Source organism: Corvus cornix, chromosome 13, assembly GCF_000738735.6.
Source record: "Corvus cornix cornix isolate S_Up_H32 chromosome 13, ASM73873v5, whole genome shotgun sequence".
Taxonomy (NCBI): domain Eukaryota; kingdom Metazoa; phylum Chordata; class Aves; order Passeriformes; family Corvidae; genus Corvus; species Corvus cornix.
The window spans coordinates 9184782-9211089 of record NC_046343.1 but is presented as its reverse complement, the minus strand read 5'-3'; the positions used below and the strand labels follow the sequence as shown (position 1 = coordinate 9211089).

Genomic DNA, 26308 nt, shown 5'->3' with positions numbered 1-26308 from the left:
GAGAAACATCCCAGTTTTTTGAAGAGCTGCACTTTTGATTCCTCCTTGATGGCACCTCTTCTCCTCTTCAGCCACCCCTCCCCAGCACCCACCTGTGCCTTGCTGAGAGCCCAGCAGCCCTGCTGGACCCGCCAGGGCTGCCACTTGATCCCAGCAGGAACAGCAGAGCTCACCAACAGCCAGAGCATTATTTCTTTACCCCTGAGCCTTCCTCATCTTGTTAATCCATTCACTGCATTAGTAATTGATTAATTGAGGCAATCTCCTTTCTTCTCTTTCCACCTGCATCCTTCTTTTCCCTCAAGGGCTGCATCACTGCTCTTGCATCACTACTCACAGAAGCTGCTCTGCTCCTACTGCTGGTCTCTCTGTTCAGTTTTTCTGCATTTCTGAAGCAGAGTTTTGAGTGGAATTGCCTAAATCTGGAGAAACACCCCCACGAATCAGACCCATTCGTTCCCTGATGTTTCATTCTTTTGTTTGACTTCTCTTTAAATATATTTGGTGGGAAGTGACATTGACAGATCCAAAAAGCCAGTATTGACATGTCCCCAGGTGAAGCCCTGCTGCAGCATGTGGCTTACACACACACTGGGCTCTGTCAACCCCTCCACTCCTTCCTGCTGACACTTTTAAGACTGTCAGTAGTGAAAGCAAGGCAGGAGCTTGCTCCTGACCCTGCTACAAAAGTCTTAATACAAAAATTCCTCCTGGGTGGGCTCCAAGCACACGGCGATTGGCAGGAGCTGCTGGCAGCAGATGGATGGCAGTCTCTTCTGGGGACCTGTGTTACACATTGCTTTGGGTTTTAGCTGCAAGCAAGCAAGAGAACAGCCCAACATCTGCTTTGGCAGGGAAAACGGTAGGAAGCTCCCGGCAGTGCCAGGATGTTTCTAAATTGATTCTTACTCCCTCTGCCTTCTTGTGTGAAATAAATTGGTATATTTTGTTTGTGAATTAACATAAGGTGGCTTTAGAGATACAAAAGGTCTTTGCCAGGCTTAATCCGTTTACAGCTTGTGAGAAAATTATTTAATTAGTGGGAAATATTTATACTAAGGCTTTAGCCAGGATCTTATTCCAAGCTATGTGGCAGCCCTGGAGAGCCCAGAGTGAGCTGGTACAGGATGAAGGGCCATGATGGGTGATGGCTCAGATCCTTCCTTGGACATTTTCACTCCAAATGAGACCTGGTGTCTGGTATGCCTGACATAGCTCCATATTTCAAAGGTCAAGGTGAAAAGTGATTTTTATCCATCTTTATGGCAGTGTCTGTCCTGCCCTGCAGGAATGACCCGTGAGGCCAGGCTGAGGGCCAGACTGCCTGTGTTGGCTTGTCCAAGGATGGGCAGAGCTGCTCAAGGGATGGCCCTGGCTGGAAGGAACAGGGGCTCTGTGGTTTGGACTGGCCTCAGTGGATCCCAGTCCAGTTTCCCAGGGGCCCTCGGAGCCTGGGCCATACTGGGACATGGAGTGGGCTGGTCCCAGTGCCCTGGGACACCCCAGCTCCATCCCCTCCAGCCTCTTGGCAAGACGGAACACAGCAGGATGTGGTAGGAGAGACCCAAAAGCAGCAAAGCAGATCTGCAGTGATCTTGCAGGTAGTGTCCTTTCTTATGTCTACAAAAGACTCAAAAACCTGAGAAGTTTTAGGGAAAATAGAGCTGTTTTCTTTATTCACTTGCTTCTTTGGTAAACTAAAAAAAAGGAGGAAAAAAACTAGCTCTTGTTTTTTTTAATCTCTGTATCTGGCTTTATTTATACAATCCATCAAGAGGCATCTCATGAACAACATTATTTAAGCTGAAATAGAAGACTCACTATTAGTCTTAAAAATTCATAAAATAAACAGGTTTTGACATTTAATTTGTTGTAGCCAGTGAAAGAATAAATCACCGAGCAAACATTATGCAGAAAATATTTAAGCAAAGAAGAAATCAGTATTCTTTATATGGGAACTTAAACCAGAACCATATATTTTGCGTGTTCTGTTTATTTTTGTGTTGGGTAAGATGAAGTGTGCAGTTTGCATTGTTTGCTTAGGGAATAATTTAAGCATGGCTAAGAATGGAGCATCTGTCGAACAACTCTTGGTCAGTAAACAGTATAAGATATTTTTTATTAAACATAGCCCAGCCCTCCCCCTTTCCAGGGATGGATGAGAACAGCAGGCACATGAATTATCTCCAGCAGAAGGACCAGGCTGAGCAGTGGAGGTAGAAATGGCTGCTTTGTTTCAGAGCTATGCAGGCATCGAAATGATTTGCACTGTGAAGAAAAGAAATGAGGGGTAGAGCCAACACAGCTGGGCTCCAGAAAAAGTAATGAATGTCAAATAAGTGAATGCCTGAGGTATCATCCTCCAAAAGAAAGCAAAAGTGAGATTATGCTGCTGGATGATAGGTTTTCCATTCGTTTACCCAGGCTCATCATTTCACTGAGTTGATTTTGTTATAAAAAGGACAATCATGTCTCGTTTAGAGATCTGCTGTGCACCACTACCTGCTGAAATCCATGAATGGCCAATGCAGACAGAGACCCTGCAGAACAAGATATTCCTCAGGGGGAAACACATGGACAAAACCCAGGCGTGGTATCAAAGGGCAGTTTGGGGCTGTTGGGACTTCACCCTCTTCATCAGACAGGGCTTGGAACGGCCTGACTCCAGTGCTGCCTCCTCCTGCCCTGGCCTCCTGCACTGGCTCTTGTGCCAGAAAACACCCTGGCCTCAGTATCTGTGATAAAACAAACATCGTGGTTATGATTTTAAAGGCATCTTCTTTAAAATTTACAAACTGTTAAGAAATTCTGTTATAAAAAACAGGTGAGGATGGAGGTAAACACACTGCTCTGATTATTTACTTCTGTTTAAATTTCAATAGCTTTTAAAAATGTTAATAATGAAAACCACACTCATATAAGTGTTATTCAAAGGAGCACATGGCATAAAACATGGAATTTTGCCTATCTTTCCCTGTTTTGCTTTCCCATCCCTCCATTTATTCAGCTGCATCTCTCACCTTCTCCTGACCTGCAGAGATGAGCTCCCAGGGTGAGCTGGGGCTCCTGGCTTTGCTGCCCTGCAAATAATGAGAAGATAGAGTTAAAAGGTGTTTCCACACAGAGCAGAGCTATTTTGATTATTTCTAACAAAGCATGTGAGACTTCCAAGTTCGGTACAAATTAATTAATACGTTCTGCGTTTGATCTAATGGGAGCTGTGGTACAAACAAGAGAGATGAGGATGGGACTGAGCAGCCTGTGCTGGGACCCCAGTATGGAACAGCAGATGCTGGAGCTTGTGCTGAGAGATTGGATTCAATTTGCTCTTCTGCATCAAGTGCTATAAAATTGGGAGTGGGGTGAGCCAGATCAAAGCAAAGAGGTGGCAGATGGGATGAGGCCAAGATGATTAATAGAAATATACCAAGCAGCCTTGTATTAGCTCCTGCTGCGTGTTTATGTGATATGTGTGAAATATTGTCTCCTGAAATGTGTGATTGTGAGGATCATCTCTGCTTTAGGGGTAAATCTGCTTCTCTGTGGTAGCAGTCCCATTTTGGCCTTCAGAAGCACTTGACTGTCCACACTGCTTACCAAGCTGGGAAGTGAAACAGGAAGAGAGAGGAAAAGAAAGGAAAAGAAGAAAAGGTTACACAGGAACAGAGTCTCCAATTCCCTGAAGCAGGCTGAAAAAGAGGGACAAGAAATGAGGAGCTGCAGCAGGAAAGCATTAAATAGAGAATCAGACAGGCATAATGATAGAGACAAACTTTTAGATCAGTAGGAAACTGTGAAGACAAGTCAGTTCAATAAAAAATCTGCCAACAGGGAACCACAGGGAGAGTATCCACTAAATGACATCATTTACCACTCTGCTTGTTATCACTCATTATGCTGTAGATCCTATTATGTGCTGCTTAATGGGAATCTGGCCCCTGCTGTGTCAGGCACAACACACAAAAAGAGGGGAAAAAATAATTTCTTGCCCCAAGGAGTTCATGGTGGAGAGTAAGGAGTATTTCTATGAAAGGTTGCATTATCAGTTCAGTGCTGGAGGTTCTGGAAGACAGTGACTGGTGGACAGTGTTTTTCTCAGAGTTCAGAGTTTTATAACAAAAGCAAATTATATAAATGTAAAGTAGAAATTACAGTTGGCTGAGTGCACTACAAGAAAACCTTGGAGGTATGGCGTTTCATTTTGTTGAAGGGAAATGATTCATTTTAGTGGCATAAGGATGCTGGAGATTTCATTAAATCTTAGAAGGCTACAATTTTCACTGTTCTAACTCCTGTGGGATTTGGGCTTTCATCTGGGACTCGACAATCCTTGGTAACAGCTCTTGCTTTGATGTTGGTTGCTGCTTCTAATAAAGAACCCAAAAGTTCAGCAAGTGATAAGTGCCAGCAAAGAGAAGAATTCAGGCAAAGTCTTGTAATCCAAAGTGATCTCTTTTTAAACAGCTCCAGGAAGTCTTTATAGCACCATGGCAGCCTGAGTATAAGGGAGGAGCAGGAGTGAGCAAGAAGGATTGGCCAGGAGGAGGCTGTAGTCAGCCCAGCCCAGCAGTACCCACAGGTTGGCTGAACTTAGGATAAATAAGAAACTTGACTTGCCCTTGGTAGGGGGGAGCTTGAAGGTATGCTGTTGGTTTTAAGCAAAAATTGTTTGGCTTTCTTTTGGCAGGGAGCATAATTTTCAGTTATTAGAGGTGTATTTGGTGATAGCTGGGAATTTGGTGTGAATTTGTGAAGGAATGATTGCTGGCAGATGGCTTGTAGCTACAGAAGGACACATCCCAAGCCTGAGGTGTCCTTAACTACCCCAAATGAAAAAATTATCCTGAGACCCAAGAGAAATGAGCTTTTTTTCTAAATTCATCTACTGTGGTAAGTGGGGTTGGGTGTTCTTTGCAAGAATGGCAGGGTAAGAGATAATGTTCAACAAATTTCAGGGTATAAATTAAACTCCACAAAGCCTCACCAGGCTTCTTCATATGTAAATGTATGTTTAATTCATACATTTAATTGAACAAATTCAGGAATGTCTAACAGCACAGGACTAGGCCACCCTGGACTCTGCTACAAACTCCTGAAAGAAAATCCAAGCCTTAGGCTTTGCCATTTGCATGTTAAAATGCATGCTGGAGTCAACCACTGAATGCGTGTGAAAAGGGTGTAAATATTTCAGAGCAAAGGACTTCCATGGGAAATTCATGTCAGCACCCTCGGGCCTAGCCAGAAGAAAACACCTGCTCAGGAGACAGAGGCTGAGGCCAGACTAAGCCCCAGTGCTTAGCTTAGTCACAGGGACGTAGCTCTGACTCAGTTTCTTCAATTTAGGGTTAATTGGATTTATTTTGAAGAACACGCCTTATTCCACAGAACTTACCATATTTCATTTATTTCCACAAGTCCCCATCAGCTGCAGAAATTTCCTCCTTTGTTTCACTGCATTTGACAATAGAAGAGAATTTTCCTCTCAACTGGCAGATTAACCATTATAGTTAGTGAAAAACACTGTCCAACAGGGTTAAGTCATCCCACTTAGATGGCTTTGACTTTGCCATGCCAATTACTAATTTCCATTAAATTCAAAATATGTTTTATGCTGATAAAGCTTCTTAAAGCATTTTCTCTAAAGCTGTATTAAAGAAAGTGATGCTTACATAAGTCCTTTGGAATACTTAATGTGCTGTGACTTTTGCTATAAATATGTGCCAGTTCATTATTTTCACTAAAGTTCACAAGTGAGTAGGTATTGATTACTTTACAATTAAAAGGGAAAAATCTTGGATAATTGCACATGGTCTGGATAAGCTTGCAAAGCAATCTGCTGCCTTCAGTCTGGCCATGTGGGTGATTATTTTCCTAGATTTCCTACCTTCTGTTTCCTCCTGGGTTTTCATATTTTTATGCTGGACAGTAATTTGCTGCCTGTTAAAGGCACTTTACCGATAGGATTCAACTAGAAAACTCTCTCCCCCAAGTCCAAATAGGTTTTTCACACCAGGGAAGAACCTTAAAAAAAACGAGGATGGGAAGAGCTTTAGAAAAAATGTGAAGATAGGGTGGTGAGGGAATGTGAATCCTGGCAGCTGGCTGTGGGTAGAGCCGCCTAATCAAAGAGAGGGTAGAGCAAATCCCTCCTCTATGGGATAGACAGGATTTAATGGATCTATCTGCACAATGGAGCAGCATCTCACACAATTTGCCCAAATTGGTCCTTGTTTGTCTCTGACTTCTACCTTAAAGCTCCTGTGGCCTCAGGGTGATGGGTTCCTGGTCCAGCACCCACAGCGGGCTGAGAGTCACTTTGGGATGTTTGTCCACACTGTTACACACAATTTAATTAGCCTGTCTGCCAGTTGATTGCCTGCTCCTCTCACTAACAGGCCCAATAAAGCAAGTGAAGGGCTGTCAGTCTGGTGTGTTTTAGGCACCTTGGAGCAAAAGCAGCGTGCCTGGCTGCTGATGAAACTGCTGTCAGCTGAAGGACATTGTGCACAGTGCTCTGGGGACGAGCCATCAGCTCTGGGGCACTTTGGTTTGCTGCTTTGCTTTTCCCTGTCATTTTCTCACACAGAAATAATTTCCAAGGTCTTGTGTTCTATTATAAAAGTCTATAAAATCATCTTTCTCTGACAAAAATAATTCAACACTGTCCACGGTCTTCTCACCTCTTCCGTGGTTCAGGAGATTCACAGCCATGCTGGATGTGACCTCCAGTTAATCCTGAAATTTCAGAGTGTAACATGTCCTTTATTTCTGAATATCAGAAAGGAATTTGCTAATTAGGGGGAAACCAAGGTCTCTCACATGGGGAACATTCTGAGAAATCAGAAGTGTCATTCTTCTGTGACAAATGACACTTAACAATGATAAAATAACACTTCATAGCAGCAGAGGTTATTTGCTGCTGATATTGCAGAAGTCAGAAACTTTGAAGGACTTGAAAAACTTGATCTGTGCTTCCAGCTTCATAAGACAGAAATAGAGAAAAGTAAAACATGATTCCTTACTTAAAATAAGAGAGGGGGTAGGAACAGAAGGAAGATGACTCTCCTACCTCCAAAGGGAAAGATGTCCAAAGACCCATCTGGAACGTCTGAAGGAGCAGGCAGAGCTCATACTGCCACGTTGCAGCTTTTTACACTAACTTCTATCATCACACCTTCCCTCCACTCTGAAATTACCTTCAGGTCACTGAGCCCAGTTTGCTGTGGGAACTGGGTTAGGCTGAACTGGGGGTTATTAATTTTAGGGGGCAGAAGGAGGACTTAAGGCAAATGCTTGTGGCACTGATAACTCCCATCCTGGTAATTCCCATCCTGGCTGTTTCACATTGGTTTCTCAGTGGAGGCAAGCCCTGAGGATGTGACTTTGATTATCTGAATCAGGCAGCTCCAGATTACCGTGATGTGGTGCTGACCTCATCTCACCTGGAGCGCTCGTGCTGAAAGGGTGATTAACCACGCAGCCATTAACCGAGCACAGCCGAGGGCAGCCGCGACCGGATCAGCTCCAGGGGCTTGGTGAAATCCTGTGAAATTGCCTGGTCTGGTTTGACACTGCACCAGAGCAGACTGGAACAGCAGCATCTGCTCTTGATGGATGAGCCCTAATTTATTTCCACTGCACGAGGTTTTGGTGACAAAGTTACCCTATAAATAATGTTTAAATTGTAATTTTGTTAAATACCCTTCTGCTGTAGGAAAAAAAGAAAAATTGTTGCCTTCTTTGATTATTCCAGATATTCAGTAACCCATCCTCATGTCCAATGCTGTCAGTTATTTTATACAATATGTCTGTATTTTTGTATAATGTGTGAATCTATGTGTACGTGTATTTATATATATATATATACACATATATGTATATGTATATAGATGTGTTATCAGGAGAAAGATAATTCATGGAGTGATGCTTGATCCACCTAAGATCTGCACAGGTCCATCAGAGCCATGGGCAGCCATCACAGCTGTACCTGCTGCAAGGTGACACATGGCACCATCCCCGTGGGACAGCATGTGCCATCTTCAGGAATGTGTCATCACAGCATTTGCTTCTAAGAGGATTTCCTCTGGCTCACAAGAAATGAGGAGATGCTTTCTTCCTGACAAGCCATGGACAGCAAGTGACTGAAATCAGACATCAGAGACACCAGTGTGGGGAAGGGGAGGCACAGCCCCGGGTGTGTGTCCCAGTTTCCAGGGCAGGGTGGAAGCTCAGTGGCACTGTGATCCCTGTCTGAACCCTTTCCTAGAAAGCCTCAAATATGGTTCTGGTTTGCTGTGGAACAGAAGAAACATGGACAGATGACTTCCCATCCTGACTCCCTGATTTATTCTGATTCTCTTCACTGGGGCATGGGGCAAATTAAAAACTGGAGCTGCTGCTGACAGGTCCAGAGCATGTGCAGCACAGCGGCCGCTGTTTCCCAGCACTGTCTGTCATTTGTGTTCTCTCGGTGCTGGTGCTGGCTATGGCTTCATTAATAAGGAACTCACCTTTTCCGAGCAGCTTGTTAGCAGGAGAGGTTTCAGCTTGACAGCTTCTGGCTCCCAAACGTTACCTGGTGCCTGGCTGGGAGAAAGGCAAGCTGCAAACACAGCCTTGGAAAACCTCCTTCCCTGAGGGCATGTGGCAGAGCGGCTGCAAACTTTTCTCGGTTGATGCTTGATCGTGATAGTTTCCCCTGCAAGCAGCTGGGACCTGACTGGTGTTTGGTTTAAAGGTTTAATTTTTAATAGAAATTTGGCACTTGATTTTGAGAACAGCTCACTCTAAAAAAACTGCATATATTTTAAAATAATTTTTCTACTATAGACCTTTGTTCTTTTTCTGTAGCCTTATTAGGGATGTGTCAGCCAGCAAAAGGCCGGCTGATGTCTCAGGTCCAGGCGTTTTGTCTTTAAAAAATGAGAAATATTAACATAAAACCGGGATGTAACAGGTGTGTAATTTAAACAAACTTTGGGGGAAACAAACGGGTATTTGTTTAAGTCTGTCTTCAACGCTTTAGCGGACAGCTTAGAAACTTTTCTGCCTGTGAGCAGGTTTGCTGGAGCATGATGTGAGCTTGCAGCAATCCTGCCAAAAGCAGCATTGCCTGTTTTACGAGTGGGTGTATTGCAAACACTGTCTGGAAAAACTGTTTCGAGGGGTGTCATTGAAGGTGTTTCAGCCAGGATGACACCTGGGGCAGCACGAGCAGGTTTAGTGACACAACCCGGCTCATCCTGGACGCATCCCAGCCATGGCCGCAAGGAACAGCCCAGCCCCCGCTGCCCAGGGGGGTTGGCCCCATTACCAGCGCTCACACAGCACCTCCCCACGTTCGGGCTCCGGCAGGATGGAAGATAAATCTCCGGGGGTCATCTCCCCTCAGGGATTTTGGCAGCTGCAGCACATGGTGCCTTGCAGTGAAGCAAGTCTGTCTGCTTTTCCCAGCTCAGGGCTGTGTCTCCTCTTGGGTCAGATTCAGTCAATGAATCCTGTTTCCCCATCCCCTCAGAGACAAACACGAAGGGCTGGATGGAGATTGCCTGAGGAACACCAGGAACTGGCAGCAGCAATTGCTCAGCATCTCCTCTAGAAGCCTTACCCACTGCTTGGAGGATGTGGAGATGCATGTGGCATGACAAAGGTCACCAGTGGGTATGTGACATGGGGATGGTAAAAGTGAGGCACTCCAGATACCTACCCACCACTGGGAACTTACAATGGTGTGTTTATCCAGGCAGAGGGGGAAGGAGTGTGCTGATATTCACAGCCAATAACTCAATTCTCAATGCAAAATATTATTTACGTATTTACCTCAAAAAATCCCCTTCCAAACAATCTAAAAACCTTCATAGGGGAACCAAGGAATTTATAAGGGCATGTAGTGATAGGACAATGGGGAGTGGCTTCAAACAGAAAGGGAATAGGTCTAGATTAGGTATTAAGAAGAAATTCTTGCTTGTGAAGATGATGAGGCCCTGGCACAGGTTGCCCAGAGAAGCTGTGACTGCCCCGTCCCTGGAAGTGTTCAAGGCCAGTTTGGATGGGGCTCTGAGCAACCTGGGATAGTGGAAGGTGTCCCTGCCCATGGAATGAGCATGGAATGAGATGATCTTTCAGGTTCTTTCCAACCCAAACCCCTCTGTGATTCCACAATCCTGTGAAATAATCAAACTAAGAGAAGATGTTTGCAAAGGTCAAACAAGTGAGTTGTTCTGCCCTAGAGTCAGAGAAATTTCACTTGAGTCATAATTGATTTTTGTCCATGGAAGAAGTCTGAGACAGACCCTGACACAGACATTCTGTCTACCCAGACATCAGGGAAGGACTTCTTTCCGTCCCAGGGATGTGACTGCACAGGACTCAGGACTGAGGGCTTGAGCTCCCTGATTCGCTGCAGTTATCTAATGGGAAGACTAATGTGAAAGGTGAGAAGGGTTCTCAATTATCAATTTATGTAGCTTTAAACTGCATTCCTGCCTCTCTGGAGCACTGCTGCAATGAGACACTCACCGAGGAGCAAAGTGCAGAAGTCTTGGTTCAGCAGGTCCCATCACTGCCAGGTTAGAAGCCTGAAAAATCACAGGTTGCAGAAGCAGACTGCCTTAACCTTAACTACAGATGTGCTCCATAATTACAGTGCTGTTTATGTGCAGAGCCAAGTCTGCTGTGGGACACTGTTCTCAGCTGGAATTAATGAAAGAATCCAGCAGCCCCATTGACTGAGCAAATCAGGAGTCAGTTAAGTGCATTCTGTCAGCAGAAGGTGATTTTAATACTAGGCTGTGGTCTATCATTAATTAAAATAAACATCTATTATTTGGTTTTGAGATTTTTCCAAGAAGGAAAATACAGTTTGGAAAGGTTTTCAAAGCTGATTACTTTGCACAGCTAGGGCTGTGCTTGAGACAGGCACGAAGAGGATCTGGGAAAGGAAGACAAGGATCAGGAGGAACAAAAGGTGTTGAAATCAATGTCAGAAATTAGAGAAAGAACAGGCAGGGAGGGAACAGAAAAAGCAGCAGAATAAAACCAAAGAAGACAGATAAATGTGATTGATTGGGAGGGAGGGTGGCAAAAGACGGCTGAGTGACTGGTGGGGGTGACAGCATAGATATGAAGCTGGAGAGGTGGGTCTGGAGACATTGTCCCTGGGGTCTCTAAGGACAGGCTGGGGAAGCATTTGCCAGGCATGATGTTGGCATGGTCATTGCTCTCTGAGGTGGAGGTGGATGAGAGGACCCCAGAGGTCTCCTCCAGCTCTGGTTGTCCTCAGGCATCCCATGGAACCCTGTGCCCATCCCCTCACCCAGAGGGACTGCAGGTGGAGGCTTTACCTGTCAGATCTTCTCCCAGGTCTCTTGCCAGCCCACACAGCAGGTAGCCAGATGCAGGAAAGGCTTGGAGACTCCTGCCTGTCCAACATCATCTCCATCCTGAGCACACACACAGAGCCCAGGGCCAGCTGCAGCACGTGCTGCTCTTGTCCTGCTGTGATTAACCGGCAGCAGACACCAGGTAAGCACAGCTTTCCTCTGGGAGTGGGGTAGAAATTCCTGGTACCTCCATAAAACATGTCCACAAAACATCTGTGTGTGCAGGGGGTGTCAGGGGAGTGCTCCAACCCCAAACCCACATTCCTCAGAGGCTTCCTTCACTGAGCAGACGAGCTTTTGTGGTGGCTGCTTGTCCTGCAGGGACCTTGAGTCCTCTGTCATGTGGCTACAGGAGAGGCAAGCCTGCACTTAGCCATCGTTTATGCTCTCTGTTTAGTTCCCAGCAGAACAGGGCGCTGTTATTTTATGGGAGGCGTGAGGCAGATCTAAGGGCAGAAGGAGGAAAATGTAATAGAGCTTCACACCGTCTCTGTAGACAAAAAAAAAAAAAATAACAGCAACTCCCTAAAATCAGAGGTTTTTTTATTGCTTGATGCTACACCTATAGAAATCAGAGGAGAATCTACCATTGAAACCAGATTAAATGCTGATATTGTCATTTTGGGTTTTATATTGACCAATAATGTTGACTGTCATTGAGAGTAGACAATATGCAGAGACTGCAAGGTCTGTAGGCAGAGAGAAATTTTTTTTAATTGATCTAGTGTTACTGGAAAGTTAGGAGGGCTTTTCACAATCCAACTGCTTGTAAGTAGGAATAGCAGCCTTCGAAATGAAATAGGAATTGAGAACAGCTGTTAAGAGCTTACCTGGATGTCTGTCCCTCCCATGATAGGAGGGAAAGAAGCAGGTGCAGTACGGATCAGCAGTGAGAGCAGCATCTCCTCATCAAGGGCTCCATGTCTTGTGTGCTTTTCTGAAGGTGTCTCAGGCTCCTCTGCCTGCTGCTGCCTGGGAGAGACAGGCAAGGAGAGAAATGGGAAATTCAGGCTCAACCTCAGCCGCCTCTGGACAGTTGAGATAACGCAGAGGGGGATATTCCAGTTAATGGGATGGGCATGGGATGGTGCATTGCATGACTCAGTGGGCACAGGCTGCAGCCTGGACAGTTGCCTCCCCCCTGGAGCTGGGTACAAGGTGTCCTGAGAGAGTGCAGGGCTTGGGATGCTCAGATGCTTGGGAGTCTGGAGATCCTGTAGCCAGCTGCAGATTTCAAGGACCCACAACCCCAAAACATCAGGATATTTCATGCCTTTCAATTTCCACCTGCTCGTTCTCATTCCTGAACCCCCATGGACCTTCATGTCCGGGGAATCCCATGTTGTGCACGCATCCATGTCACAACTGAGCACGTTTCCATCATTTTCCACTGCTGCAGAAAAGCCCTCAGGGATGCCTTGGGATTCCCGGGTGAGTATAGACACAGACGCAGCCTGAGCTGTGTGGCCCACATGCCATTTGATAAATTCTTAGATGAACTCCTTAATAGTATTTAACTCCCATGGGGTTTTTAGTCTTTAATGTTAAAGCTAATGGTCAACAGTAGCAAAGAGTTGCCACAATATCAAATGTGAGATCAGAGATGTGGCATTGCTTATGTGCTCTACACTAGTGACTACTTTCAGAGCATTTGCTCAGACATCCTGTTGATGGGGGAATGTTTTCCTTCTTCCTGTAACTATTTCACACTTTAGAGAAATCAAAACCTGCTTTCCAAACAGCTACAGACACTGCCTGTTTTCAAGAAGGTATTTATGGAAAGATGCTCAGCACCTCCTACGTGGTTCTCTGCTCCCCTTGAGCAACAGCACCGTGCAGGATGAGGCCCCGTGTTGGTATCAATTCCTGAGTAAACTGCCTCTACAGAAATGGAGCATCTGTTTCTATTAGCAACAGCTGCTTCTGCATGTAAGAGTGTGCTAGTGCATTTAAACACCTCATTATTAAATTGTGTTTGTTTGTGGGTTTGGGAAGTTTGGGGGCTAGATGGTGAGGAAGGGGCTGCTACAGGAGAGCAGGTTACTGTCAGTGGGGGAGATGGGAGAGCACAATTCCTACATTCACCTGCGCAAGAGCCAGGCATCCCTCCAAACCCCCTATAAAACCTCCTGTAAAACAGGGTGTTTTGTCAGCCAGGGATGTGCCTGATGGCCAGAGAGGAGCAGAGGTGAGTGTGGCTGAGCCCCGTGCCCAGGGCCTTGCTGTGTGTCCTGCTCCTCCCAGCCAGCCAGGACAGACGGACACGGCAGATAGCAAAGGGGTGAGGTAACATGGGAAAGAACTTGCGGGGCAGTTCTCGTTCAGAATAACAGGATGCTGCCAGCATGTTCCTGTAGCTATTCCCGGTAGGTACAGGGAGACGGAAATGCCTTCTGCTGTGATGACTAAAGCAGCACGAGAAGAGCCGTCGGCCTTACCTTTCCCTGTCACAAGTGCCGGGTTCAGCATCGGCGGGCGGGGTGGGATGGGACCGAAGCCAAGCTGCTCGTTCGCTCAGTGGGCTGGGGGATGAAGCCCAGCATCTGCTGCACCTTCCCGGTATCCGCACGTCTGCAGCCTGCATCCACAGCAGGAAAAGAAATAAACACTACGGAGAGGCTGGATGTGGGAGGGTGGGACGCTGCAAAGCAGGAGCAGCTTCAGCTAAGAGCAACTCTTGTTCACAGTGCGACCAGCCCAGCTAAAGGAAAGGCTGGAGAGCAGCCACAAAGCAGCCGTGAAAGTTTTTTCCTATTTAGCTGCAGGGATTTTGTTGCACGTCTGAAGGAGACTTTTTCATTTCCTTTGGAAAATAGGCTGCAATCACCCAGAGAAATGGCGTGTGACAAGATTAGGGCAGGAATCACCAGTGAGATGAGCATCCAAAATGAGCCACAGGCTACATGAGCATGTTTCACTAAAGGTGTGAATATTTTGTTCTGCTGCGCTAAAGCTTCTATCTATTGAAGTATCGGCATTTCCGCATCGAAGAAAACAAACCCATGAAACTCGGGGTGCACAAGGTGAAAATTACATTGAAGTTCCTCTCAGGCTCTGACTTCCTTTCATACAAGCTTTGTCCAAGTGGAACTTACCGTTTTCTGCCATGGAAACGCTAAATTCTTCTGACTCAAAAAGTTGTGCTGGAATGACTAAACAAATCAGACAGGCTTGTTTGGAAGGTTAATGCAAACCTTAAAAGCTGGGCCAAGCTTATAGCAAATTCAGCTAAGCAGATTAACATGTATGAATCTTGCAAGCTGCCAATCCCTTGCACAGGATTTGTATTGGGCACTTTGGACACTCTTGGCGAGTCCCTCCCGGCTGACACCGCTTGCTCACTCCAGATTCACTGAGCAGGCAAACTTTTCTGTTCTTCTTGGGCTTTTGTCCTTCAGCTAGTTTCCCTGAGAAGGGGGAAGGGAAACACATTTACGTATTGCCATGGTTGCAAAACCTGGCATTCCAATGGCAAATCAGCTCCCTTTGTGTGTTATTGGGTCAGCTGTGATGAAATGAGGGGCAAAGAATGTGTCTAAGCCCTTCAGCTTTTGAATGTTCAATGAGAGAAGCATTTTAAAGGGCACCAGCAGGTCGGCTGTGATCTTGCTGCAGCAGCTGCAGAAAACATCTCCACTTGATGCTCACAACTCCTCAGCTGATAATAACCACTGTCACAGCCAAAGTTGACAAAAATTGCATAAAGGCTACTGTTTCTGCACGAAATCAGCTGGTTTATCTTAACAACCTTCATTGGTACAATTAGTGACCAACCCCTGTGAGCTGAGCTAGGATGCTAGGATGGGGGAGTGGGAGGGGGAAGGTGTGCAGGCAGCGTCTGCATCTCCAGGTAACAGCAAACAGCCCGAGGGTTGGGGTGGAAGGAGGGCATGCATACAACTTCTTAAATGCCTCCAGGCAAGTTTCCTGGCACAACACGGATGCTTTTAATGTGTTTTAGTCATCTTTTAAAAACAGCACAATGGTGAATACCTGAAAAGAGCAGCACCTCTGCTGTTTGGGAAGCAGGTGGCAGCTGACTCCTGTGGGTTTCCTGGATCTCCGAGGTTTGCTCAGCAGACAGCTTAGGGAATACTTTCTAGTAGGGCTGCTGAAAGACCTTGCTTTTGCATGATATTAAAAAAAAAAAAAAAAAAAAGAAAAATAGGAAATGGTGCTGAGACTGCTCATTGCACCTCTCACTTACTCTGGCCTCATTGCTGTTTAAAACTGAGTATTTGCTGGTTTTCTCCTCCAGTGCTAATCCTGTGCCTTATTGCTGCCAGTACGTGATTTTTATCAACCCTCTGATGGATACCGTTGATGCTCTGCCCAGTACAGCAGACGGTAGCCAGGAAAACACATTCCTGTGAGACCCTGCTCCAGAAAAATACATGCCGGGGCTGTACGAGCTCCCTGGGTCAGCAGTGGAGGTGCTGCCGTCTCTGCTGGCTGTCCACAACCTCCACTGAGGTTGGAAGACAGGGGTTCAGGCTGGGATCATTCCTCCCAGGTATCCATCTCTAATCACCCTCACCTTCCGCAGTAGGAAGGAACTAATGTTGAAACCTATTTGCCTGGAAATGAGCTTTTCCTGAGCAGGCTCATGATTGGCTTCCTAGGTGAATTCCTATAAATGTGTTTATAATTATTTACCTAATTGCAAGTACTTTCACCAGTGCTGTTGTTAGCGCTTACTGGGACTAAAGTAACCTCTGAAGTTATAGTAATGAAACATAATGCTACATGAGAGCATGATAACACCACCAAAAGGACTGGTCTGAGTGGGAGTAACATCTCAAGATCCCAGCTGTGGGTGGGTAGTTAGGAGCTCTCAGTGCAAGGAGCTGCTCTAAAGTGTGGACAGGCAAGGGGCATGGGGAGAAGGGAGATGGTAGGGATGTAGAAAAGAGGAGAATGTAGGACACCAGGAGACAAGGACCCTTTTTTAGAAGCATTGTCAGGCTATAGGGGTCATGGGCACCAACAGAAAGAAATAATTTTTTTTTTCAATTGAAAAGTTTGGTTGGTTTGGTTTGGTTTGGATTTTTTGTTTGTTTTTTTAAAAGTGACTGAGGCTCTGAATATGGCATCCTGGTTTTCATTGTCTTTTTCTTCTACAGTGATGTGAGAATTGCAGGGTGGTCTTTATTGCTGAAAAAAGACAGTCTAGAATACAGAGCCCACAGAGGGGAGTTCTGTGGAGAAGGTACAAGGAACCTGTACTGAGTGTGTGCTGAGTATTCAGCACCACTGGTGCAGGGCACAGCCCTTTGCCGACGCCCCTCCCCCGCAGGTAAGACTGGAGGTTTATCCTCTGTGGGATGGATCCAGAGGGACCCCGCAAGGTGCAGAGGTGACATTACCCAGGCCATGAGGACACTTGGCCTCTGCCCGGGAGTACTTTTGTTTATAAATCAGTATCCACTTCCCAGGAAAATATTTTTGATGTTGACTTCAGACATCCTCTCTGGGAGACTGCCCAGCCTCCTGGCTTGCCCAAGAGACAATAGAAGGAAAACAAGCACAATAGGTGCATGTGCTAAACACTTTAATGAGCACTTCCACACCATTCTCCTGCATTTCCCCACATCCCCATGAGTCAATAAGCACCTCATGCAGCTTTCTAGATAGTGTGCAATAAACCGATGCAGCCACAGACCAGCCCGAACATCAGCTCTCATTCACTGAATAATTGATGGAGATGTGAACTGATTTTATGCCGTGTGTATTGTCTCAGTGACTATTCCCAGTAATCTCTGTGCCTGTGTAGGCCTCCTACAATGAGATTATGCTTAAAATATTTCAGATACAATTATACTCATTTGTGCAAGAGGGACTGAGACAATTTTTGCACATGCACAAATGCCCAGTTGATTGATCTGCACCTGCAAACAGAAAAGGGCCCTTGAATTTGTTGCCCTGTGGCTCTGGAGGATGTGTGTCTCTTGTTTTCTCTGGTTCATTTTGAATGGTAAGTTAATGATAGAGCACAAATCCCCAGTGATTATGCTCTGGTCTCCATTGTTACCCAACATAATGTCCTCCTCCTGTGGCTCTTTGTGATGATGCTCTGTGATGCACAGAACAGTCAATAAGTGCTGTAAGTTCAGTATTAGAAACTCAGCATTTATAGTAGTTAGCTGGGGCAATTTTATCTCCTGGAGACAGGGCTTTTAAATTATGACTAATACATGGTATCTGGGAGTCTTTCATCTCCAGCTCTCTCTCAGATATTTAGCCCAGATATACTTACATTACTCCCAAACCACTCAGCCTTTCTCTTCCAATGCACACAAGAGAAATTTTTATGATTTATGTAAATGGGAAATTATCAGGCTTCAGAAAATTTATTTATTTTTTAATATTGTTTACATACAACCAGTAAGAGGATCTGGACTGAGGGATGTGGATAACCGAGCTTTGCAAAGAGAAAAGAGATGTGAGCAGAGAGGACTTAATTCTCATTCATTTAGACATAAATTAATAATAAATATGCTGGTTTGGGATGAAATTCTGCCTTCATGTCCACCAAGACCAGCTATTTTAATAAAGTTGGTTTGGCTCTGAGCTCTATGTTGGTTGCACCAGCTCAGGACCTGTTCTGATCATTCCTGCCTCTCTGCTGACTCTCTTTGAAAGTTTACCAACAGCTTTTCAATTATCTGAGCCTGTGAAAGCTCATATAAGTATCTGATTTCATTTAGTGTTTTTCCATCATGCTCTCGGCTACACTCAGTGCTCATTATCTTTGCACATTTAGTAGGTGTGTGACTACAAATATAACTTAGTGTGAGTATTCAGAATTGGGGACTGTTGGGAACTTTTCAATGAAATATCTTTGCAGAAGAAAAAGAGTTCTCAAACTGGCAGTGCAGCACTAAACCCAACTACTGTACTAGGAAAGGTGATTGCTCAGGGTATTGGAGAACGGGATCCATTTTTCATGCTGCCTTCAGTAAATGCTGTAACTCGACCTTCGCACATCTGGGTTGGTATCTGAATCAGCTGAACTTATTGGAACAATTTTATTATCGAAACAGGGATTTTAGCCTTAATCTCTCAGACTATACCCACACTAATATAATCAGCACCCCACTCCAGCAATATACTTTCTCCTCTCCTCTGAGTGTTTGTCTTCTTGCAAAGGCAACCCAAGACTGAGGCAAGAGTTCTTCTGCCCTCAGTGAGTGCATATCACTGAGGGAGTGATGTATGTGCACTCTCAGCCATGTCCCACAGCCTGCTGGCCCGGCCTTGTTCCTCCTGACACAGAGACCTTCCATTAATTTTGGTTGGGGAAAAAGAAAAAAACCCCACATTTTTAGGAAGTTCTTCATTTCATCCCTCTGCCAAATCAGACCTTTCTGAGTTCTTTTGATGGCCAGAAGACTTTGGCAGAATGAGGCTGTTCCTCACTGCCCTTTATAGCTTTAATCACTGTTTTCCCTTGTTGGGGTCCCTCCCCCGCCGTGTAGCCCTGGGAGAGGGGCCCTGAGGGCACAGACACGGGGTTTCCCTGCCCCTGCTCAGCCTCGTTCCCATTGGTTGGTTTGTGTTCCCTGCGCGGGCAGAAGGACCCTTGGTCCCGTGACTGAACAGTTCCTCAGCAGAGCTCCGGCCATGCGGCTGGAGAAATAAACATCTCTGAAACAGCTATCAAGAATCTGTCTGTCCATATATATTTCCTTTCCACGGGACTCCTGGTTTGATATATGCGTGTTGCAGTATCCCCACTGCAACATAATGGTGGAGAATTGTGAGCAGAACGATCCCCGATCCCTAAGCGACTGATTTGTGTGAGTAAACCCTGGAAACTTTGGATTCCTCTTCTTGGTTTTGCTTTGCTATTCCGTATCTAAACTATGGAGGAACCATGGGAAGACTCTTGGCTCTCAGAGCCGCATATGGACATTTATCTTAAAATGATTCTTGAACAACGATTTGTAAATTTTAGCTTGATTCAAGCTCAAAAAGAACTGAAACACTTCCTGGCATGGTTGTTTAAGTACTTTTTCTATGTTTCTTGGGATTTAATTCTTACGAAGGGCTTTTGGAAAACCGTTTGGACACAGTTAATACTGGAGTCAAAATATATGCCGATGGAAGAATATTTTCGTGAATATTATTTAGTTACCGAGACTGTTGAGCAATGTCAGCTGTGTCTTGGCGAAGGGAAGCCTGGCACAGGGACCGTGCGGCCCAGGCCACGTGCACCGAGCGCTCTCCGAGCAGCAGCGAGGCAGTTCCCACGCGCGGGCGGAGCCACGCGAGCCGCAGTGTCGGTGGCGGAGCGAGGAGCGGCGGGAGCGGCGGGACCTGGCGGTGCCCACCCGGCCCCGCGCAGCGCGTGGTGGAGCGAGCCCCGTGAACGCCCGACCGAGAGGGGCGGCGCGCGGGTGGTGGCTGGCGGCGGTGGAACGGAGCCGCGCTGAACCGAAACACGCGCTGGAGCAGGGCGCGGGGGAGTCATCGCTCGGGGGCCCGGCCGAGATGCAGCGCCCGGCATCGGCAGCGAAGCTGCGACCAGAGGAGGCGACGCACGGAGAACTGAGCGGCCCGGCCCGGCCCACGCAGCCTCGAACGCGACCCCGGGAAGAGCGCGCAGGCACCAGCAGCCCCGACAATTCCAACACGGGAGTGACCGAAAGAGACAGCAAAGACGCAGCGAGACAGAAAACAGCAGCCACTCGGAAAAAGGAAAAGATCATAGTAACTAAGACCTTAGGGATAGTAAAATGGTATAATGTTAAGCAAAATTATGGTTTTATAACAAGGTGTGACAACCAGCAAGACATATTCGTGCATAGAACTGCTATTAAAAAGAATAACCCTGAAAAACGCATCCCAAGCTTGGGAGATGGAGAGGTAGTGGAATTCAAAATTATACGAGGTAGAAAAGGGTTACAAGCATCGCAGGTCACTGGGCCTGATGGTGTTTCTGTGAAAGGCAGTATATATGCAAAAAATCGTAGTCATGTTAGACAATATCTCCATTGTAAACCCCCCTACAGTCTCCCTTTCCTAATCCTACCTTTCCCTTTTACCCTATGTCCTATTACCCCCAGTGTATTCCCAATCCGTTTTTTCACCCATGGTTTCCCTCACAAAACCATGCTTTTGCCAATTGTTTCCCCAAAAATCCCTTTCCAATGCCGAGTGGGGGATGAAAAGGGGGAGGGAAGAAGTTAAACCCTCTCCTGCCTCAGTTTCCCCACAAAGCATGCTCAGAGAGTCCTGTCTCCCTTCTGTCAGCCCTAAGATGTTCCACAGAATCTGTTTGGACATTTAAAGACTCAGGAGGGTGGCTTGTTTTGTTTTGAAACTGTTCTTGTTATGTTTATCCAGTTGTTTTCATTCTCCTTTTATTAAAATAAAACGGGTGAGGTGTTGGGGTCCCTCCCCCGCCGTGTAGCCCTGGGAGAGGGGCCCTGAGGGCACAGACACGGGGTTTCCCTGCCCCTGCTCAGCCTCGTTCCCATGGGTTGGTTTGTGTTCCCTGCGCGGGCAGAAGGACCCTTGGTCCCGTGACTGGAACAGTTCCTCGGCAGAGCCCCGGCCATGTGGCTGGAGAAATAAACATCTCTGAAACAGCTAGCAAGAATCTGTCTGTCCATATATATTTCCTTTCCACGGGACTCCTGGTTTGATATATGCATGTTGCAGTATCCCCACTGCAACATTCCCTGTTGTTCATATGATGAACTCCAAACCATAGCTTGGTTGGCAGCTCAGTATCTCTTTAAATCACTACTGGTTTCTCCTATGTCATTAATATTTTATTTATGTTGTATTAAATTTCGCATCAGTCTCCATGCCAACAGTTCATGCCAGCAGCAATGTCTGACAGAATAATTTAAATCCTCAGAGATACGAGCAATTTCTTTTTGAAAAGCATCACAAAGTTGGATTCATTTTGTCCTTGTTTTGCAGTGTCAAGAGTTAGGCCTGGACACAGAGGGGTTTGGGTTGGAAGGGACCTTAAAGCTCATCTCGTTCCAACCCCCTGCCATGGGCAGGGACACCTTCCACTACCCCAGGTTGCTCCAAGCCCCATCGAACCTGGCCTTGAACACTTCCAGGGACACTTCCAGGGACAGGGCAGCCACAGCTTCTCTGGGCAACCTGTGCCAGGGCCTCCCCACCCTCACAGGGAAGAATTTATTCGTAATATCCGATCTAAACCTGCTCTTTTTCAGTTTGAAGCCGTTCCCCCTAGTCCTAGCACTACAAGCCCTTGTAAACAGCCTCTCTCCAGATTTCCTATAGCCCCTTCAGATGCTCAAAGGCCACAGAAAGGCCACCCCAGAGCCTTCTCTCTCCACACTGAACAATCCCAATTCCCTCAGCCCTACGTGTTCCTCCTCTGGCCTGTGTCTGTGGGGACACCAACAGGGGCACCTCTTCACACAGAGAGAGCTGATGACTAACACTCAACCTGGCATCAAATGTCATCTATGACTGACACCAAATCCTTAGGGAAAGGCAGAGCCTTTTGCTAGACCAGATGATAATTCTGGGAAAACAGAAGGTTTTGAATAGAAAGTCCCTTCCTCAGGACACTTACAAACTCTTGCTTGTGGAGTTGCATCATTCTGGCTACACCCCTGTTACTGCTCTCATTCCCATGGTAAGTGCAATCCATGTAATTATTTTATTGTTTCCCTGTTTATATCGTTTATCTGAACTGTAGGTTCCTATCTGCTTGGCTGCTGTCAAGCAAATCTCTTTGACACTGGTCTGGAGATAAAGACACTGAGAGGGAAAACCAGCAGCCAGCTTAACTCCCCCTTAACCACATACGGTATGGTCTTAATTTGAATTTATTCATTTATTTATTGTTATTTCAGCCCTTAGTAGATTTCCAGTAAAGAACAAGGAATGGTACTTTGTCCCAGAGGTTCAGCAAGAAGGGACAGCTCTATTGGGACTGCATGGCATCCATCCTGTCATCTCTGGGATGTCACACCAGCACCAGAGAAATGCAAAAACCAATAATAAAACAGTGAAAAGTTGAGTAGAAGTAAAAAAGGAGAGTAAACTCTTCAGATTTAAATAAGAGAAGAATACGCAAGAGAGTACGGCCAAAAATGGATGGAGTCTCAGGGGAAAGAGCAGCAAAAAAAGCTTGAGTGTGTTTCTTCATATTTAACAAAAAATGCGTTCAAGGGACCCCTAAAGAATCGCTATTTGAATGTGAAGTCTGGATAAAATAATGTGTAAATGGGGATAATCTAATGCCACACAGGGAAGATTCGACACTCAAAACACTTTAGTCTCCTGGGGCCCAACAAATTCAAATTTTCTCCCACCATATTCTCAAAATCCCAAATCTGCAAGACTTGGGGAATGCCATTAATCACAGGTGTAGCCAGAGGCAGAGATCCAGGAATCACAACTGCCTTCATAAGCCTCTGCAGCAGAGGGGATTAGGGAGAAATGAGTTTACTCGAGGAACTGTGCAGTTAGCACATATCATCCCGAGGAGCAATTTGTCAATATACAGCAACTCTGAGTGGAGGGGAAGGAAAGAAAGATCCAGGCAACAACTGCAGCTTATCCACATGGCTGTATTGATTTTCCATGCCAATTAATGCCAGCAAAGAATACATCCCTGGAGACCACACAGCACGAACTGTAGGTAAAATTGCCTCTCTTGAGACTGCAACTGCCTTTGCAGCCTCATGGTATCAACCCTCCTTGTTTGCTTCTGCTTCTTTTATTAAAAATCCACAGTGGGAAAGAGGCTGGCGCACCTTCCTGCCCTTGAAATGTAGTTGAGGGAATATCCATCTGTTTCAACGAGCCAAATCTATCCTCTATCTTGTTATTGTTGTGTTTTGCTTTGTTCTTTGTGAAATATAATGAATGGTCTTGCTTCTTTCTCCCAACTAGCAATTACTTTAGAGATCAAATCACAAGCAGCCCTACAGCCTTCTGACCAGGCAGGATTGTGAAAGACCGGCAGAAGTGTCATGCAGACTCTGCTGTGAAATCTGACAGTTTAAGAGGTTCCATCTTGGTCTAGGCAGTGATGATTTTTGATACCCTTTTAAAACATCCTGCCTTTTTTTTCTGCTCTGACAGGTATTGGAGAAATAAATGAAATCTGCAATCCTTTCTGCAGATGGGAGGGTATTTGACGATTCACTGGCCTGGAGGGTGCTAACAGCCATCCCTTACATATCTTGTCTTGGTTTAATAGGTAGTTTGCAGCTGTGGGATCATTGCTATATTTCACACTTTTGTTCTATTATTAGGTATTGGGGGAATATGAGACCATGGACAGTGTTGTGTTAAACTACTGGTTCCTGTATTTATTGGCACCACCTGGGGATTAAAACAGCTGCTGTCACTCTGCAGAGTTATCTTCAAAGCAGGGGAGATATCATGAATACATGATCAAAGCACCCTCACTTTGTCCCATTGTGCAGTAATTACAGATGGAAATGTTCTCTAAAAAGGCAGCGTTGGCTCAGGGGAAACAGCAGACAGAAGCTTTGCCCTGACATGGGAAAGCAAAGCCAATCATGGAATCATGGAATATCCTGAGCTGGGAAGGACCCACATCGAGTCCATCTCCTGGCCGTGCACAGGACAGCCCCAAAGATCTGTGCCTGGCAGGGTTGTCCAAGCACCCACTGAGCTCTGTCAGGCTTGGTGCTGTGACCACTGCCCTGAGGAGCCTGTTCCAGTGCCCAGCCACCCTCTGGGTGAAGATACCCAACCAAAACCTTCCCTGACACAGCTTCATGCCAGTCCATGAGAGCTTCAGTGGTTCAAACACAGGAAATGCTCAATGGTTGTTTTGGGTCCCTTCGAAGAGGAAGCCACAGCAGGAGAGTCCAGCGGTGCCCTCCAGGGCATGTGAATACCCGGAGGTAGCAAGATGGCTCCTTATTCACAGTGACCAGAACCACATTTATAACAAAAACTCTTTCCATGGCCTTTTGTGATAATTTCAGCTCATTCTGCCATGGTTCCTGGGCAAGATCCTGCCTCTCCAGAGGCTGGTTGGAATCTTTTCACCCAAGGAGAACTCTGCACCCATGGGAAAACATATTTAACTTGAAAATAGCCTGGTAATCTGCCCTTTAGAGGAGAATAGGAAAGAAATCTTGGAGCTGGGATGGTGTATGAAACCTGTGGCAGAGCCACTGGCATGTTCCTTGCATGGGCAAAAGGAACTCAATAAATAATGCAGCAAATGCACAATAAATAATTTAGGTACCATGAGGCTTGGATGAGATACACAAGAACCCCTCTTAAATTTAAAGTGGCTCTCCCTTTCTGCATGGCCAGGATGGCATCAGCCTCTGGGACCCGTGTTGGTGGCATCCTGAGTGTGCCACTGCCCATCACGGCTCCAGTTCAGCAAGTGACACACACTGAAAGGCAGCAGTTCCAGCAAAGGCCTGAGTGAGTAATTTGAACATTAATTTGCATTTATGTAAAGTGCAGCTCTGTCACATGACTGCAGCCCTGTGCCAGGTGATGTGCTGGAGGTGTGTGGTGGCTCTGGGTCAGTGAGTTTGTGGTGAGTCCTTTCTGGGACCTGCACGGTGTTGCAGTTCAAAGTTTGGTGATAAGGGGGTGTTGTGGTTAATGATAAATGTGATCTTCCTCCTTCAAAAACTGTGGGAACTACTGAGGGGAATGTGAAGCTGGAGGCCAGTGAGAGAAAGGCAGGAGCTGGATCCCGACAGCCCTGTGTTCTAATGGAGCCCTCGGAATAATTATGAATAAAGCACTGTTCTTCCAAATCACTTTCTAAAATAAACCATCCAGATGGCTGTAGGGGAAGACCTAGTCATCAGTCTGAGTAATGCTTATTTTGAGTACATTAACCATGAAATGTGTACAGTTGTGCTGGATTGTGCATAATGAGGCTCAAACGGATGCAGAAGCCGGAATATCCCAAGTGCCAAACAGTGGTGGCCCACGCTGTCATTCTGGGCTTGGTCTGTGGGACAATCCTGAGAGCTGTTTCAGAGTGTCTCACATGCAATGTGTAGAGAGGAATGTCTTTTCTTTCCTACAGCTTTATTGGCTCTCGGATCACTCAGAAATATATATATGAGGAGATACTCAGTGCTAAGAAAAGGTAAATGTTCTCTCTTTCCTTTTTGGGAGAGGTGGAGAGGATAGAGACATTTTCTGATAGTCTGTATGAACAAGGTTATTTGGCTTTTCAGTCAGTGCTGGGATTCTTGCCCCTCCTTGCCCCCAGAGTGTCCAATTCAAACTTGATAAAAATGAAATCTGAAAAGCAACAGTCCCACAGAAAGGCAAAACCCCGGTGCTCTGATAGGGTTGCCTGTGTCTGCTGCAGCATAGTAGAGTGAACTAGAAATTCACAGAGGTGTTTTCCAGCTGCTGAGCCCAAGCTAACACCTTGTTTAGTGCTTGTACTGCACTTCCTGGTACGTGCAGAGCCGTGCTTGACTGCTTTTTATGGGGGCACTCAGCAGGATGGCTTCCAGCAGCATTCGTGCATAAGTGGTGAGGTATTGTCACTAGGTCAGCTGGAATTGTCACCAGGCTGAGGAATATTGGAAGGGTCTTGTTGGCTTCTGCCATTCCTCAAACCTTGAGTGAAAAGCTCTCCACAGGGAACACCTCCATCTGGCTGCTGGAAAGTGCTCCCCCAGTGCCAGGACAGGTGGAGGGGCCTTGCAGAGCCCCCACCCCACTGGGTCCCTTTCATTGGGCCCACCTGCACATGGCAGAGCTTCAGCTGAGAAAAATACCTCCTGAAACTCAGTTTGGCCACCACACACTAATTTGCATCACCAGACTTTGTGCTAAAATACAGCCTTAGTAATAGCAACTGCTTTATCTATTTAATTTTCCTGAATGCAATTTTTATTAGCTGTGAAATCAAGCCCTTTCTGGAAGTATGTGAGCAGCCTTCATGTATAGGAAGA

The 26308-nt window shown here is 46.0% G+C and overlaps 1 protein-coding gene across 1 annotated transcript; it reads right to left on the bottom strand.

Moving 5' to 3' along the window:
• Positions 1–758: 758 nt before the first annotated feature.
• On the bottom strand, positions 759–14454 carry LOC104689614. The gene is made up of 5 exons (XM_019286103.2): positions 13820–14454; positions 12212–12353; positions 3021–3080; positions 2503–2735; positions 759–2268 (listed from the first exon to the last, which is right to left on the bottom strand). The coding sequence occupies exons 1-5, from the start codon at positions 13963–13965 to the stop codon at positions 2181–2183; spliced, it is 669 nt and encodes a 222-aa protein (XP_019141648.2). The 5' UTR covers positions 13966–14454; the 3' UTR covers positions 759–2180.
• Positions 14455–26308: the final 11854 nt, after the last annotated feature.

Excerpts from the sequence above, each read along its gene's own strand:
- LOC104689614 (XM_019286103.2), bottom strand. The coding sequence starts at position 13,965 with ATGCAGGCTGCAGACGTGCGGATACCGGGAAGGTGCAGCAGATGCTGG. Across the intron at positions 12,354-13,819 it reads GGCACTTGTGACAGGGAAAG|GCAGCAGCAGGCAGAGGAGC; the intron begins GTAAGGCCGACG and ends TGTCTCTCCCAG. Across the intron at positions 3,081-12,211 it reads TGGGAGGGACAGACATCCAG|GGCAGCAAAGCCAGGAGCCC; the intron begins GTAAGCTCTTAA and ends CATTATTTGCAG.